Below are 17767 nucleotides of genomic sequence, written 5' to 3' on the forward strand. Positions count from 1 at the left end.
CATGCAACTACTTAAACCACGGTTCTACTGCAAATATCGACTGTGCAACATGGCTTATCCTGGAACAAACGTGGCTCTTTTTGAGGAGACTAACTGCACCATGGGAATATTTTTTGTTTATTTAAAATGTTTTTTTTTTTTTTTTTTAATGTACGAACATGACAACAGATTTCCATTTAGACTCTGAAATGACACTAGTTACCTCACCATTATTTTTAACAAACAGTTAAAAACACAGTCGCTCCATGTAATACATCCTTTGTTTTTCAAAACGGTGCGAAAGTGAACTAATCCAGATTAATTTAAATGTTTACAGTTAAATAACAAATAATCATTGATTCGGGATTATGATTGCATAAACAGCAGCTTATTCTTCTGTAAGGAAATCCTATTTTAGCTCCTAATACCTCTAATAGAGGGAGGTGATCAAATCAGACTTTTATATGCGTTTTAATGGCTGCTTCAATAATTCATATTGGCTAACCTGAGTCTTATTCATACACTAAATTGGAAAAAAATGTCCAAAAATTCCTTAAAATCACAAATCAGCAGTAGTACAAACACTCATTGTTGCAAAGCTGTCGGCAATTAAATTAGATGAGGTATTAGTATCGGGAAAAATGTTTAGTTACATTATATGTTCGCAGCCATAAAAGGAAAAATTATCATTCTGAATCCTTTAACTGCCACTGACAATTTTTTTAAATATAGAAGCCCAGAGTGTTGCTTATGGTTTTATCTATGGTGCACAATAGCATCAGGCCCAATGAAAAGGCAACAGCCCAATTTGATCTCAGACGAAATGCCAATCTGATTTGTCCAGTGGTGTACTATTATGGAAGCCAAATATTCTCTAGTTTTTAGTCCTGCTAATAAATTAGCAGGGTAGGCTGATGTTGGGAGGCAAGTCGGAGCACCATACGTCAAGATTTGGGTAACTGTTTCATGGTATACATCAATCAATAGTTGTAGTATATACCCACCAAATTCATATTCGAAGTTACATAAGGCACTGGCTAAAGTTTGTTTCGAATGCCTCTTTACTACAGCAGAAACTCTCAAATTAAAAGGACGGTTGAATTTAATCCCCAAATCTCGTAAACTTTACTTAAGAAACAACAGGTTTGCCAAAGAAACAAAAATCATGAAGTGAACTTTTGAAAAGAAAGTTGGGTGTTTACTTGATTAAATTGTACTTTATTGTATTTCACATATTTTGACAGTGCTTCCAGCATATGCACGGGGCCTAATAATTTAACAGAGTGAAGTTGTGGAAGTCCATCTGTGCGTGTGCTGTTCCTGCGGTATTAGGACCGTATGTAAATACGTATCTTCATATATATGAAACTCTGTCAGTAGCTTTATGTATGTTTTTCAACATACATACTTTTCTTTCTTACGTATCTTAAAATACTACTGCTTCTAGTCAAACTAAAAAGATGAACCATTCAGATGCAACTGTCCCCTAGACCTTCATTACGCAGAAGGCCTTACCTGAGGCTAGTCCAATTAAGCCTTCCAATATCAATAAATGAGAAGGAGCTGCAATGGGTAGCAATCTGCTATTTACAGCGCTACGAGACAGCGGAAAATGGAGGTATGACGTACTGTTTAAAACACGTACTGTTTAAAACACGTTTTGATATTTTATGATTATAATATACTTCTGTAAACACTACCACTCGGTAACAAAAGGAGTATAAGGCTTAGTGGCAATAAAAATAGAAGAGTATGCAACTACTTTTTAAGATCAAAGTAGGGCAACGCGTAGTTCTGCTGAACAAAAAAACACACATATCGCGGAGCTCCTTAATCAGAAAGGGTAAGTGGCATGCAGAATTTTTCAAATTTTGAGCAGCTGCTACTTATGATGGAGCTGTCAAAAACTTCAGTTTTCACAGCAGTCCCTTCTGATCAAGAAGCTCGGGACTTAAAGCAGCTAAAAAAGTAAGTGCAGAGCATAGCTTTTCATACGAGTAAGGGTTATGAACACTATTTTAACAATTTCCAGGGTTTCCTATTACAATCTACGGAAAGCTAGGCAAGAAGAGAACGTGTCATGGGTGGTATGTCCTTGATTTCTCAAAAAGCCAAAAAAGGCACTATGTTTTAGTCTGAGGGTCCAAAATTGCTCTGTGACCTGTGGATAATTCTGAGTGATGAGTGAGACCTGCATATTGAGCTCACACTCATGAGAAGCCATTAATGACTTCTTCGTAGAATCAAGAAAGTGCAGATCTTAAATATGGAATCTAGGTATAGCTACCGGAATTAGTCTTTGTTTCTAAGTACATGTTCAAATCTAATAAACTATTGACAGCAGTGCTTGATTCAGTTCTCCCCCAATTTTATGATGCATCATTCTAGCTTCCGACCCTCAGCAAGTAAACCGATATAAGCACTTCAGAGGTTCATCCTGTACAGTACTTACTTGAGAGTTGCATGTCTTGAGAAACCTTCTCCTGAAGACGCGTCCACTAGGGCACCGCAGAGCAATGGTAACTGCCTGGAAATCAAAGTAGTTACAGTCACAGAAGAAATTCTAGTTTGCTAAAATGTTTAGTCATGCAGCCTTATCCAAATTACTCGGTCACAGCATATAAAACCTAGTTTCCCTAAAGCCTCATAGAAATTACAAACACTTTCAGAGATGGGTAGACTACAATCCTAAAACCTGTGATGACTATACTGGATGAACTCTGCCTACAGATCAGCACACATCTTGATTGCTTGTTAATTTCTAACATGATACTCTTATAACACCTTAAGTTTTATGGGTCTGCCCCAGAGCTGAGTCCTTTTCAGGCCTAACGCCAGTCAAAATCTTTTTATTGTAATACAATTAGATATGTAATATACTTCTTGGGGCTTTGGGGGTGATTATGCCTGCCCTCGTGGCCATTCCTGGAATCAGCAACCTTGGCGCCATTGCAAGATGGCGGCTGCTCTAGACGTCCCTTTCAGGAGACCAGAGCATACCACCACTGGCCACACTATTTCCTTTGGCATTACATCACCCACTACACATTGGGATTCGGTACCGGCAACTTTTGTGAATAAGTGCTAATTTAATCTAAGTGCCCTTTTGAGTAAATGTTTTTAGTGTAGTTATGGCCCGAGCCTTTATGAGGTACATTATGAATCAGCAACTCTTTTGCCGTTCCAAGATGGCGGCTGATCCAGACATGCCTTCCAAGAGACTCAAGCATTCAGCCATTGACCACAGGGCTTCACAGCACCTGCGCGGCAGTCACCTGTTCAGCCCGCTCTCCGCCCGCTGCCTTCTCCTATGGAATGACTTCATCCATAGCGCATTGTGCGGCCTGCACCCTTGACACTTGCCCACTGGCCACTGCCTCTGATAATTACAGCACGCTGGAAATTGAGCATTATCGGTCACTGCCCTGTAATACTTCTGCATTTAAGGAGTACTTTGGGCATAACTTAACATATCTTCTTCAGTTTTGTTCCACATCTAGTGTGGTCTCTGCCATCACCCAAGGGGTCAGTAGCTTACTGTACTTAGGTAAGCACTGCAGCAATTTGCAGACATTAGTCAAGTGGTACTGTATGTATGCTGTAGTCGCTGCATCACTTAATCTGTGTGTCACCTTCTTGTTCTGATGTGTGCTTGTGCTTGTCATGCTACTCTGCACCTACACAGCTATGCGTGTTTCCACAACAGCGTGAATTATACTATTTGTATTCATTATGGGTGTGATTACTGAAAATCCCTAATGTACTTTTATCAACCTGTGTCATTTTCATTGTTTGTCCTTGTGCTTTTTTCTAAGTAGGGTTTTAGACATCCCAAGGTATACTTTACTGTGAGAATGTAGGTTTATGTAAATGGGGTACTCCTTGTTAAGGCTACACCTATTCTCCCCCAACACAAGTAGATTAGGTTTTAGTTTTTCGGTCCTGAAGAATAGCCCAGATTGATAGCGACACTTATGGCAAGAAACATGTCGACCTTTACACACAATAACTTATTAGCTGGATGGGGCCACTACTTCCATATTCAGCCACCCACTACTTTTAACCACAACAAGAGAACCCGCCAATTACATTTAATTGGGTATCTTAGATATTTTCGATCCACTATTCACATTACATCAATATGCATCTACAGCCCCTCCACCCTACACCTCACATAGGCATCTCATGCTCAAAAGGCCTCAGACAAAGAGCCCCCTCGGGGGCCCGTTGGGCAATGCAGTGCAGGCCCAAAGAGGAGATGCCAGAGGATGAAGCATGACACTTGTTACACACAACACTTGCCAGCTCGGATACAGGGCAATGAGGAGAAGGGGGATACCGCATGAAGAGAAGAGGAACACAGTGTGAACTGCTTCAGGGAAGCACATGGTGGTCAAATGGGAGGTATTATTCTACATAGTCTCCTCGGGTTGAGATGTCAGTACACCAGCTGAAAGGTGACTCAACCTTCCGAATGTAGTCAACAGACACAGAAGTGGAGGCAAACAAAGGGCAGTTGGGAAAAAGGACAGGTTGTGAATACAGGATGGAGGCTAGCACCCCAGTTGTAGGGTATTCACTTTATTAGTATAGGGAGAGATAAGGAATAAAGAACGCCTGTCGTATGTGTGTTGCCTGAACCTGGACATGACAATGGTGATGGAAAGCACAGGCTTATGTGCAATACGCAGCGCTGGGCTATTTGCTTTGTGGGAGCAATCAGCAATTTGCCTCAATAGTTGGAGCTGTTCCCTGAGGGGTCACCAAGTGAAGTACCTCGGAGGAGCTGTGGGTAATGTTCAGTTGAAGGGGCTGTGGTGTATCAGTTAGGGAGTACAGGGGAACGTTCTGCTGGAGCCACAGGGTGATGTGCAGTAGGAGGTACGTCTAGTACTATTGAGAAATTTAGAACTATCAGACTAATGCGAAAAACAGGATGAGATTAACTACTCCCATGTAAAACAGAACACAAGAACATTGTAAAACACAAAAAAGGCCAGCTAATTCTCTTTGGAATGCATTTAAGTGATTTTTGAGCCAGGCAAACTATTTGTGTGTAGCTTCCATGTTTACAGGACCCAGGAAGGACATCCTTCCTTCTCTATGTCCATGCATGAAAGTGCTCAGGCTGCAAAATCCTTTTAGCTGTGAGGCATAAATAATTGGACATGTGCCATTTGAAGCAGAAGGGCTATATGGCCCGTGTTTATGAATGATGAGTGTTTGTAGAGCGCAGCTGTCACTCAAAGGAGCATTCTGGTGCTTGCAAAACAAAAAAAAAACTGCTACAGACGCAGATAGGTAAGCAGGCGCTCCTAAATGAACGAATAGCACATTGAGTCTGAAACTTGAAATAACCAAGTTTTGAACTCCTTTTTAAAATTTGCTTCAGGTTCAATGAAACGCTATGAGGAAGAAGGTTCCAAGCTTTAGACACTAGAACTGCAAAAGACTTTACACTATGAGATTTTAGTCAGAAAGAGGGAGGTCTCAAAAGATACTCTGAGGATGATCTTAAGGTACGCTGAAGCAAGAAATGGCAAAACCGGTCACTAAGTAATTTGGGGCCTGTTGTTTAGATGCTCTACAGATGAGCAGAAGTAAATTAAAAAGAATCAGTTTACGAATCGGAAGCCAGTACAAAGAACGAAGAGCACCTGATGCAGAGCTCCTACTGGGGATTTGTAGAACCAGCCTAGCTGCTGCATTCTGTACCATCTGCAGTTTATGGATAAGACATTTGATACTGTAAACATAGAGACGATTAAAATAATCCAGTCTTGAGGAAATAAGTACAAGAGCCACCATTTTCCTAGCCACTAAAGGTAAAAGATAGAAGAATTTTCTCAGTGCTTTTATGAGGTCAAAACCCATCCCTGCTACAGCTGAGGCTTGCGGCACGAAAGAAAGTTTGGTGTCAAATTTGACCCCCAGATTTTTTGCAACACTTACAGTGGATGGAGGAGGAGGAGCCATACTTGGCTACCACTGTACGGGGGAACACAATTAAACCTCCCAAACAAAACTGTTTTAGTTTGTTCAGAGTTACATTTGAGGTGAGAGTCTCATATCCACTGAACAATATCAGCTAAGCAGGACCGCAGATTAATTTCTGTTTTTGATTTCTGATTTTGATTTGTCGAGAGACAGTATCAACTGAGTGTCATCGGCATATGACCGTGTCAATTGCATAAAAGGCAATTAAGAGACATAAGTGGAGTCATATAAATGTTAAACAGGGCTGGGCTTAAAGAAGAACCCTGAGGCACATCCATCCTAAAGTTTTTTTGCTAGAGAAAAAATTGTCCAAGTGATACTGATTGTCTTCCATTAGTCAAGAAAGATTTTAACCAGGTTAAAGTACTACCATATTCAGACATCCCAGATCCACTGCGGTAAGATGGCGTGTGAAATGGTACCAAATGCAGCAGATAAAGTCTAACAGTATCAGCACTCCATTGTTTCCTTAGTTCAAAGACATTTTTATAGATTCTGAGACCTCGAGAAGTGCTGATTCAGTTGAATGATTAGGCCTAAAACCAGATGGTCAGAAATGCAGAGTTGAAATTGTCAAGAAAAGACATGAGCTGTTGATTGACAATTTTTTCCAGGATTTTACTTAACATAGGAAGGAGGGTGATGTGCCTTAGATTGGACAGAGTGATATGGTTCGCCAAAGTTTTAGGCCCATATTTATACTTTTTTAGCACCGCATTTGTGTCCTTTTTTGACGCAAAAGTGGTGCAAACTTGCAAAATACAATTGTATTTTGTAAGTTTGCACCGTTTTTGAGTCAAAAAGCGGCGCAAATGCGGCGCTAAAAAGTATAAATATGGGCCTTATTTTGTAAAGGTTTAACAATCGCCAATTTCCATTCATTGGAAACTGTCACTTTTTTAGTTTGGTATTTATAATGAGGTTAATGTTGGGATTTACCACATCAATGGCTGCATGCAAAATTACTGGAGGACAAGGATCGAGTGAAGATCCTGACTTAAATGAGAGAATCATCTGGGAGTAACGAATTAAAGCTATCTCTTAAATTGGGTTGGACTCCTACTTTAGGGAGGTATTGCTAACCTCAATGGATGGGACATTTGATAAGTCAATGCTTGGAGTAGAACTGAGGCCTTGTTGGATGGTGGAAATCTTATCCCAAAAAAATCTGAGATACGATTACAAAGAGTCCGGGAAGGGAGGATATTCCTAGCTATTGCATTCGGTTGCAAGAATATTTTTGTGACATTAAAAATAATTTTTGAGTCAAACCTAGCCTCTTAAATTTTTAAGGCACAGTGCCTTTTTTTGCTTCCTTTATCAGTCTATGATACATTTTTACGGGAGCCATGACTAGATCGAGATTATCTTGTTTATAGATCAGGCGCCATTTCTGTTTTAATGATTTACAATGGCCCCTAGACTCAGCTAGTGCTGGGTAAAACCAAGGCGCTGAAATTTTTGAGCGGCCATTCTTGGAAAGCATGACAGGGGCTAATACTGACAGAGTTTTGAATCAATTTATTAAATGACTCTAGATCCTCCTCAAGTTTCTCAGTTGAAATCGGGGCAATGCTAAAAAGACTAGGGATTAAGTAGGGGCTAGATCTTATACCTCCCCACTTGCTGATTTCCAGGCTTATCTCTTTCTGAAATTTTTGTATATTGTGGGTGGTACCAGCTAATTTAAATAAAATTATGTGATCTGTCCAGGATTGAGGGATATGGCTTTCAACACAAAGCTTGAGATGGTTTGAAAAAATCTCGTCCAGGGTGTGACCCAGCCTATGGGTGACAGCAGTAACCCTTTGGATGAGTCCTAATATCTTCGGGGTATCTATCAGATTACAGACATCAGATTTGGCAGAGTTATCAAAATTGAAGTTAAAATCACCCTAAGCCATGAAGTTGACAAACTGGACTTGGGGAGAGGCGAGTGCATCGCCTAGCGTTGAGAGGAATGTCAATCCAGGACAAGGGTGTGTGTGTGGGGAAGGCGATAAAGCAAGCATTCTCCAATTGACAAAGAAGGATTGTGAGGCAAAAGACTAAATTCTCAGCTCCTATAAGAGGATTGATATCTAAAGGATTACATTGCAAACAATCCTAAAGATGATCGCTGTGCTGCCTCCACAGCATTCCTCTCTATCTAGACGTACATTTGTGAACCCTGGAGGAAGAGCAATCGCAATGTCAGGGTTTGCCTATGGCATTAGTCAGGTCTCCCTAATGAACAGAACATCCAGGCTGGTTGTCAATTATTTAGTCATGTACTTTCTGAGCATGCTTGCTCAGGGAGCGAATGTTAATGAATACTTCCTGTAGAAAATGTGAGGATAGAGTGATTCTAGGTGGTCTGATCAGAGATGGCTCAATATCAGTCCCAAACTCCACTATGCACCCATAACAGGCAGCCGGCCCTTGTAAAGAATTAGGGTCAAGATCACAGTAGTTACAATTTGAGCTTGGGTTAAGGCTTTTGGAAAATCTGATGTAAGAGCTTTACCTGAGGCAAACCCGGCATAGTGGCTGGCGCATACATTTAATCAGTGAATGAAGCAGTATTTATCTTGCTTAGGTTATTACACAGGTTGCTTCTACACAACAATATATATATTTGGTGTTTACACTGGTCACAATTACACTTATTTCGTTTTCCCTATTTTTAGGAATAAAAGTTAGTTTCTTCTGCCTATCTCTCATTTTCATTACCATCTACTGGCATTTTCCTGTAGTCATGTACCGTTCCCGTGCAAAAAAAGTGATTTAATGGGCAATTCAGGTAGGTAATTCAGGAAGACTTCCTAATCACTTCGAAACTAAGGATCTGTTAGTCGATGGAAGACCTTCCAACCACTTCGATACTGAGGATGTGTTAGTCAGTCAGTACTACAGCATGCAGCCTGTCCCAGCAAATTCCTCTTCTCCAGTGGTTTTTGAAAGGCTAGGTTTTGTTTTTACAAGCACCACAAATATTAGGTTCAACGTTAGTATGGTGCAATAGCTAGAAACAGCGCTTGAAATCTCTCATGCTTCTCCAATTAACAAGCCAACAATTTCACGTACGTACCCACAGTCCCTTGTTGTGATATATGCAAAAAAACAATCGCCACGAATGCTCAAGCAGCATTCAATAAGGCAAATATAAAAATGCAGCCTGCAATACTTTACTGGAGTTATTCGAAATAGTTGCTTTTATTTCAGCAGGCAAAAAAAATGCGAGCGTCGCCAACAAAACGACAATAAGGAATACAGATATCTTTCAGACTCATCTTGTTGTCATCCCCTCTCCTAACAATAGCGTGGTGCACTGTGCAGGAAGGACCGCTCTACAATAATAGTCAGATTCTCATGAAAGTGAGTTAATTTGCCTCTGATAAGGTAATCAGCTGCGCTCAGTTTTCACAAGTGACTACATCAGAAACCTGTGTTGACCTAGAAATGAAACCACATCTGCTTTGTAGTTAAGGGGGGGGGGGAGGACTCCAAATTGTAAATGCTTAAAGTTAGCACACCACGGGAAAAAAGCGAATCTAGTCGGGCACTTATTTGCCACCAAGTACTAACTGGAGCCGGAGGTCCCAGATACAACCAATGCACAATGCACATCTTGCCTCGAGGCAACAGAAGCCGCTAAATAAAACACCCCCTTTTCTGAAACGCACTCTTACCCCTTCCTCCGTTTCTTCGGGTTCTTCGGGTAAAGAAAGCACCTGTCAATGAAGAGAATGGCATGTGAAGAGAAGCGGTACACGGCAACACAAATCCAAATCACACACACAGCAGTAGTTGTCCTCACAGCACCACCAGTGCTTTAAATGGAAAAATATAGGTGCAAGTATTCACCAAAAGTATTCACCAAATTAGGCTGCTGGCTACTTGCAGGCCAGAATGTGTGGCTAGGGGGCGGAGCTAAGGTAAAAACATTTAATAGGATTCAGAATGTCTTAGTGTGCATGATACAGATATTTATACGATCTTTGGAGTATTCTTGTTGCACTTATATGCACAAAAGGATACCATTCATATTTAATGTATGTGCAGATTGCCTCTATATAAATGGCACATAAAAATCATTTGAATTTTGATACTTTGTACAATTTTGACTAATGTGGGAAGTTTAATTTTGTTATAACTATTTAAAATTGAAAATGTTTCAGTTCTGGAAATGTAAGTCTGGATTACACGTTAGTTAAGCCTGGATGAGTAGAGGTCTTTGGAATGTGTCAATCAATACCATTCTGCCCTTTTTACTGGTCGACAGTTACACCCTTTTCTCCTTCTGAAATCCTCCATCTCTCACATGATCTATGTCTTTACTCTGTCCTTCTGCATCCTTGCTTCACATCCCCTTCCACACCCACAAACAAGTGCAAATTCACTCTCGTCTTACCTCTAAACACACCATTTTTGTCAATATTTCATCAACTGCATTACCCTTCACACACTTACATATATAATCGTCATTAAAATTGTCAAATATGGAACTATCGCACTGTGCACTCTGCTGAGAGGCCAAGGATTGGTTGTGTATCTTTGTCTCCCAGTGGCAGGTACAATGAGATGCTCACACTATCTTCATCCTAAAGTCCGAAGCTATTAAATCTTACCCCACCATGAACACAAATGTAAGCCCTCAACCCTCCCAGACACCTAGAGGCAACCTAGTTCACAGTTCGAGCTATTCAAGAGTCATGTCTTGAAGAACCTAAAAAAGCACATCAGAAAATATCGAATACTCTTTAGGAATACAAGATAACTAAAATATGAAAGCTAAGTAAAGACTTCATCACTAAAATGGATTACCTTACAGTATTATACGGTCAGGACACAGTGCTGTGTATGTATTTAGCGCTCACTAGACCTGCTGAGGCGTTGAAGCACTTTACGGCGGGGTAGAACACCACTCCATGGAGCCTTGAGATACAATACAGACCCCCGCAATTTAACAGGACACTAGTGATTACAGAAATGATGATCCAAATGATTCACCATTTTTAAGCAGTCCTAAATTTCCTCAGAAAGAAAATAAAACAAACAAAAATATGCACAAATGTGGGTTGGCATTAGGAATGGGCAAACTGGCACGGCTTACTTCAGATGGTAGCCCTGAGTTTACCTATCAGATGGCTTTTTATTCATTTTTGGAGAGGCCCAAGTATTGTGCCACACACCGTTTCCACAAACATACAGATTGCTGTGAGACTGCATATCCGAGATCAGAGGCCCCATCTGCTGACTTTATCTGACTGGTTTCAACCTGAAGGCAGTGCTCTTTACTATTCTTAATCTATATCTTTGAGATTTACAGTCACTGTGATGAAATAACTTTTTATCTCTTTTTGGAACGTGGTGGTCCATCAAGTATCGCAGGCATTCGGTAGATTTTAGCTATGTGCGTGTAGTGCCATGCTAAGCAGATATCTCAGGCGCTATCGTAGACCTGCGCAGCGCCAACACCCCCTGAATGTTTCACGGGATACAGCATGTCAGTTCTCTGCTTAACCCACAGCACCTGTGTTTTTTTTTTTTACTCCGCGAGCGTGTGACAAAGGAAGGACCTCTCCATATGCTAAAACAAAAATCTGTAATTTATGTAGCACATCCACCAAACTCATAAAACCGTACATTATAACATTCATATCAATCATTCAAAACTGGTATTTACTGTATCGACCGTGGAGAGAATAACTGCTAAAACATATTTGAGGATTCAAATAGGATATCTACACATCACACTTTAATCTCAGCAGAAACTGCTGACCTTGCTAAGGTGAGCATCCTTCTGCACCAGGCAGAATAAAAGCCAGTCTCCTCATCTCACTAGACCAGGAAGACAAAAAAAAAAATCACCTGATCACACTGTACCAGGGAGGATGGGAGCTAGTCCGTTTGATTTCACTGCACCAGAGAGAATCATTCAATCAATCAGTGTTTATAAAGCGCAGCTACTCACCCATTCGGGTCTCAAGGCACTGGGGTGGTGGGGAGGTGGGGTGGGGGGGTAGAGTGTAGCGTGTATCAGAGGTGGATTAAAAAAGCCTTGTCCCCCTGTTCTGGCTTTCCTGATGTGGGGTATTTCTGTAAGCGAGAGCTGGGCTGAGCGTAGAGCCCTGTGGGGTACGTGAAAGTTGAGTCGCTGGTTAAGGAAGGTTGGTCCAGTGTTGTGGAGTGCTTTGTGTGAGTAGGTGAGGATCCTGAAAGTGATTATTTTCTCTATGGGGAGCCAGTGCAGTGTACATAGGTGCTGCGAGATGTGGCAGTGTTGGGGTAGGTCGAGGATCAATATGGCAGCAGCGTTCTGGATGTTTTGCAATTTGAGGGTGAGTTTTTTTTGTTGATTCCGGTGTAGAGTGCGTTGCCATAGTCCAGTCTGCTGGTGATGAGTGCATGTGTGATGGTCTTTCTATGTTCGAGGGGGATCCATTTGAAGGTCTTGCATAGGAGGTGCAGGGTGCGAAAGCAGGTGGAGGTGACTGAGTTGATCTGATGGTTCATGCTGAGGTCGAGGTCCAGGACGATTCCGAGGTTGCAGGCTTACCTGGTGGGGGCGGGCAGGTTTCCGAGGTTGGGTGGCCACCAGGAGTCGTTCCATGCATTGGGTTGAGGGCCCAGTATAAGTACTTCAGTCTTGTTTGTGTTGAGTTGAAGGCAGCTGTCTCTCATCCAGTTGGCAACTGCTTTCATGCCTTCATGGAAGTTGTGTCTGGCCTTGTCTGGTTCATTGGAGAGGGAGGGGGTGAGCTGGGTGTCGTTGGCGTAGGAGATGTTGTTTATTCCATAGCTTCTGACGATGGTGGCTAGCCGGGCCATGAAGAAGTTGATCACCGTGGGGCTGAGGGAGGATCCTTGGGGCACTCCGCAGGTGGTGGGTGTGGGTTCTGTGAGGAAGGTGGCGAGTCTCACTTGTTGCATTCTGCCGGAGGGGAAGGATTGGATCCAGTCGAGGGCCTCGTCTCTGATGCCGGCTTCGTTGAGTCTTCTTATCAGGGAGTGTCGAAAGCTGCCGAGAGGTCAAGTAGGATGAGTGCTGCTGTCTCTCCCTTGTCCAGTAGGGAGCGGATGTCATCTGTTGCGCACAGGAGGGCTGTTTCGGTGCTGTGGTATGACCGGAATCCTGACTGGGAGATGTTAAGGATGTTGTGGCTTTCTAAAAACATGGTGAGTTGGCTATTGACTGCTTTTTTAATGACTTTTGCAGGAGATGGAACTGAAGTTTCTGAGGTCGGTGGCCTCAGCGGATCGTTTCTTGAGGAGGGGGTTGATCTTGGCGTATTTCCAGTCATCGGGGAAGGTGGCGGCACCTAGTGAGCAGTTGATGGTGAAGCGGAGCTTTGGGGGCGATGGTGTCTGCAGCTCTGTTGAAGACGTGATGGGGGCACGGGTCCGTTGGGGCCCCGGAGTGTATGGATTTCATGGTTTTCAATGCATCTTGGGTGGAGAAGGGTGTCCAGGCGGAGATTGTAGGTTTGTTGGTATCGGGGTTTGGAAGGGGGGTTCTGCGTGTGGGTTGTCCTTCTTGAAACTGTTGTAGAGGGTCTTGATTTTGTGTTGGAAGCAGGTGTTGAGTCTGTCGCATAGGTGCTGTAAGGGTGGGATGTCTGTTGTTTCACTGTTGGGTTGGTCGAACTCCTTGATGATGCTGAGGAGTGCCTTGCTGTTGTGTGCTTGTGAGAAGATCCTGTCTTGGATAGCCCTCTTTCTGGTGCTTCTGATGAGTTGGTGGTGTGCAGTGGTGGCAGCTCTGAAGTTGCTGTGGGCTTCTCGGGATTTGGTGTTTCTCCAGATTTTCTCGAGGTGGTGACAGGTCCGTTTCAATTCCCGGAGTTTGGGGGTGAACCAGCTGGCTCTCTTTGTGTGGGTGTTGTTGTTCTTTTTGAGGGGGCCTATGGTGTTGGCACAGTCGGTGATCCAGTTGTGGAAGGTGCATGCTGCAGTGTTTGGGTCATGGTTGCATGCAATGGTGGAGGCGGCGATAGCGAGGGCAGTGGTGAGCATGTACATCACTTATTCTTGTCCAGTTTCTATGTGATGGTGGGTGTGCTGAAGGTGAAGTGGGTGCATCAGTGATCTGTCCATGGGAGTTCCGTGGTGTGGCTGAAGGTAGCGGAGGTTCCTGTAGTGAAGATGGAATTGAGGGTGTGTCCTGCAGTGGATGTTGGCTCTGTCACGATCTGTCGGAGTCCTATGTTGTGGAGGTTGTCTAGGAGGGATGCAGTGTTGGGGTTTTTGTAGATTCTCAAGGTGGAAGCTGAGGTCTCCCAGCAGGGTGTAGTTGGTGGCTGCGATGGCTTGTGCGGAGCTGAAGTCTGTGATGGAGCCAGCAAAAGGTGTGCAAGGTCCGCGGGGAGGGGGGCAGTGGAGGGCGTTAGATGATGGTTCCCCTGATGGTGGATGTCGGGCTGGTGTAGAGCTTGCAGTGGAGGTGTTCAATCAGGTTTGTGGCTTCTTTGGAGACTTCGGAGTGTGTGTTCAGACGGAGGTTGGACCTGTGGATGACAGCGATTCCCCCCCCCCCCCCAGGGCGGCTGGGTCGATCTTTCCGGGTGATCTTGTATCCCTGGGGGATGGCGATGGTGATGTCTGGGCCAGAGGTGTTGTTCTTCCAGATCTCGGTGAGGAATGCGATGTCCGGGGTGGTGCTGTCAAGGAGGTCCCAGATTTCGGTGGTGTGTTTATGGAGGGAGCGGACGTTGAGGAGGATGCACTTCAGGGGTTTCGGGGAGTTGTTGCGGGTGGGTTGTGCTGGGTCCCGGGTCTTGGTGGTGGTGCAGGTTTGATAGCAGCGGAAGCAGCTGAAGGGACACCGTGTGTGTTGCCTGGAGCTGCTTGCTTGCAGTTGTTGTTGCGTCCTGGGTTGAGTGCGATGAGTTCAGCTGCTGTGTAGAGGTGGCGGGTGGGTGGCAGGACCAGGGATCTTGGCACTGGTCGCGGACAGGTACAGCGGCCACCATTAAGTAGGGAGGGGGGATAGGAGGAGAGGACAGCAGGGAGGCGGGCGGGGCGGGAGCAGAAAACTTTGCGGAAAAAGGGGGTGGGGCCGCAGGGGCAGTAGCACCCGGGATCGAGCGCGAGAGAGAGGAGGGGGCGGGACTGCAGGGGCAGCAGCGGTGGGGGAGAGCAAGAGTGAAGAGAGAGAGCAGAGTGAGGGAAGAAAACAAGGGAGAGAGAGTAAGCGCAGAAAGGGAAAGACACAAAAAGGAATACAAAAGGAAACAGAACACAAAAGAACAGCACACAGAGTAAAAAGAGTCAAAAGAGGAAAAAAGAGAAAAAGAGGCAAACGGCAGCCTAGCAGAAGAGCAGAGTTCTCCCACTAGAGACCAGGGATGAGACGCAGGCAAAAGCCTGCGGGTGGAGGAGGGCTTCGAACTCCTGACAGAGTTCAGGGTTCAGAGGACAGAAGGGCTTCACATGCTGGAGGAGCTACGAAGTGGCAGAGCAGTTCACTGAGTAGGTTACTGACTAGAATGGGTGCCAGTCTCCTGATCTCACCACACCAGAAGGATTGGACCTATTCTCCTTATTTCACTCAAAGAAAACATGAGCCATTCCCATGCACCACAGCCAAGGAGGCAGTTTTTTTCTTGTATTTTTAGGTGCAGGCCAGTAAAAATATTGGGAAAACCAGTGAACCCTGGTATTTTTTCCTTCTGAGACAACCCTAAACCCACAACTAGATGAAGAAATCAGGAACATGTCTCTGAAGGCTGTCTAAAATGTTTCAGAATGACTACTAACAAAGCAAACCGGGAGATCATTGCCATGTTATACAACAACCCTGACCATTTTACAAGAATTATTTTTCACCTCCATGCTTTTGGCAGAATCAAAGATGTAGACATGGCCGGTATTTTCTTTCTAACAATGGTGGCAGCTCTAGTCAGCCACTGTTCCCTTCGTTAAGTTTCTTGTTCCCTTTTTCCCTTTAAACGTTCATTCCTCACTTCCAGTTTTGGACAAAGGCCGGCATTGCTACCAAGTGGAGGCCACATGCAATGGACATGAATACAGGACCCAGACTGGACCATTTCAAAGCCCCTTAATGCCCTGATCCCACATGTTCTGGAATCACATTTGAGCAAGGTTACATTCCTGACACAATCGTTCCTTTCTGGCTCTCGAAGGAAGGAGTCTTGTTGCCAATCTGGTCTTGGCTAATGATGGCTGCCTGGTGATGGCCTCTGACAATCCTATTCGGTATCCCCCACTGGGACTTGCTTAGAAATGTGCAGTCCTCTATTTTCTGAGGATTTGGGTGCCATGGAGAATGGCTCCCATCAAAGGGATTCCCTTCTTTTCTTCCACTTTGCAGCATCGAAGGTGACGTCACGTGTCATGCTTAAAATTGGTGACTTCTCACAGGTAAATGGTCATGATAGTGTGCACCATGCCTGCTCAGGTGACAGTTTTGCCTAAAACCAGAAATGCCCAAGTGAGTACAGGTACTCTCCTAAGTTCTGGAAAAGTTCCTGTACTCACAAAGAAAAAAAATCAGAAGTGCCGGTACTCAGTACCTGTGAGTACCAGCCCATATAAAGCACTGAACACCACCACATTCTAAATGTATTCACAGAGAAAGGTCTGCTTCCCAAGTCTTGCATGAATAAATCATGACTTTCCAATCACAAGTGGGGAAGTTACTGGTTTCCAGAGGAATATGGGGATCTTTACTGCAGCCTGCCATTTTCATATACCAAACACCCTAATTACCTACCTGCAAATCTAATTTATAAAGTCTTTTGATGAATGTTTGCATTTTAGGTCAGAGGACCCATCCTAGAATGTTACTGCCCTGCGCAAACACGCAGACGCCATATTAATTTGATGAATTCACATCCAGTCTGCAGGTGCCACTGTGGTCTGCAGTCAGCATGGGCGGTTTCTCCTCTAGGGCTAAGGGACTGCTCCCCTCTGAAATTCCTACACATCAACATTAAAAAAAATATTAAATAGATCCATTTGTTTAGAGATACAATCGGATCTCTCAACTAATCAATGTATTTAACTCTGGGCTGTCTGTCCCAGGCTTCCCAGCCCGCCTTGTTTTGAAGTAGGACACGAAAGCCAGGCAGTAAAGCAACTTTTCTGCACTGTGTTGCTTGTTGCAGGGCTTAGCTTTCTAAAGCCCTTCATTTCCATTGCGGTCTACAGTGGTATCGACAATAGGGTAGTGACGCTTTTAGCGTCACGGTTTCGGGCACTGGAGTCTTCACCCCTGCGTGAGAGCAGGCATCTGTCATTTGCAGGCATTGTTCCAACCCTTTCGTCACATAGTGGGAGTAAATGCAAACATGTCTGGTTTAGTGCATTGTCCTTGGTAATGGGGTTATAATGTTAATCGTGGGTTATTTATATTGTGCTGAGACCCCTTGTTCACTTAACCTCCCCCACTTTGACACCACCAGCCCCTGGCAGAAGATCGCTGGCCCCTTCAGAAGTGGAGCTGCTGTATTTGTTCCTCTGCTAAATTGTTCCAAAGATGAGAAGAGTTCAGAGTCAAGCTCAAAGCGAGAAATATATGTGCTTACAGGAAAGGCAGTTATCTACAGTATGGGTTACAACTGGCCCTTATCTTCATGCCCTTAACATTAATGCCAAAAACATGGATTGATTTGCGAACAATGAATGTTAAAAGTGTTAAAGTAATGTGAGTCAGTGATTTCGTTCCTCTCTTTTCATGTTTTACTTAATGTTGCATTAGCAAGAGAGTTCGCCGTTTCATCATGCTCTGTTTCTGTATTTCTTTCCGTGCATTTTATTACTCTTGCATAGTGCAAACTTTGACTTG

At 43.8% G+C, this 17767-nt stretch overlaps 1 protein-coding gene across 3 annotated transcripts in view; it reads right to left on the reverse strand.

Annotated features, from left to right (window-relative positions):
- Nucleotides 1-17767, reverse strand: part of UBXN8 (UBX domain protein 8) — a 235495-nt gene that overhangs the window by 14287 nt on the left and 203441 nt on the right. For all 3 annotated transcript variants that reach the window (XM_069235637.1, XM_069235628.1, XM_069235642.1), the window contains 2 exons: nt 9648-9689; nt 2432-2506 (listed from right to left, as the gene is read on the reverse strand). In XM_069235637.1, coding sequence (XP_069091738.1) covers nt 2432-2506; nt 9648-9689 — 117 coding nt within the window. The remainder of the gene's footprint in view (nt 1-2431; nt 2507-9647; nt 9690-17767) is intronic.

Source organism: Pleurodeles waltl, chromosome 1_2, assembly GCF_031143425.1.
Source record: "Pleurodeles waltl isolate 20211129_DDA chromosome 1_2, aPleWal1.hap1.20221129, whole genome shotgun sequence".
In the NCBI taxonomy this organism is placed as follows: domain Eukaryota; kingdom Metazoa; phylum Chordata; class Amphibia; order Caudata; family Salamandridae; genus Pleurodeles; species Pleurodeles waltl.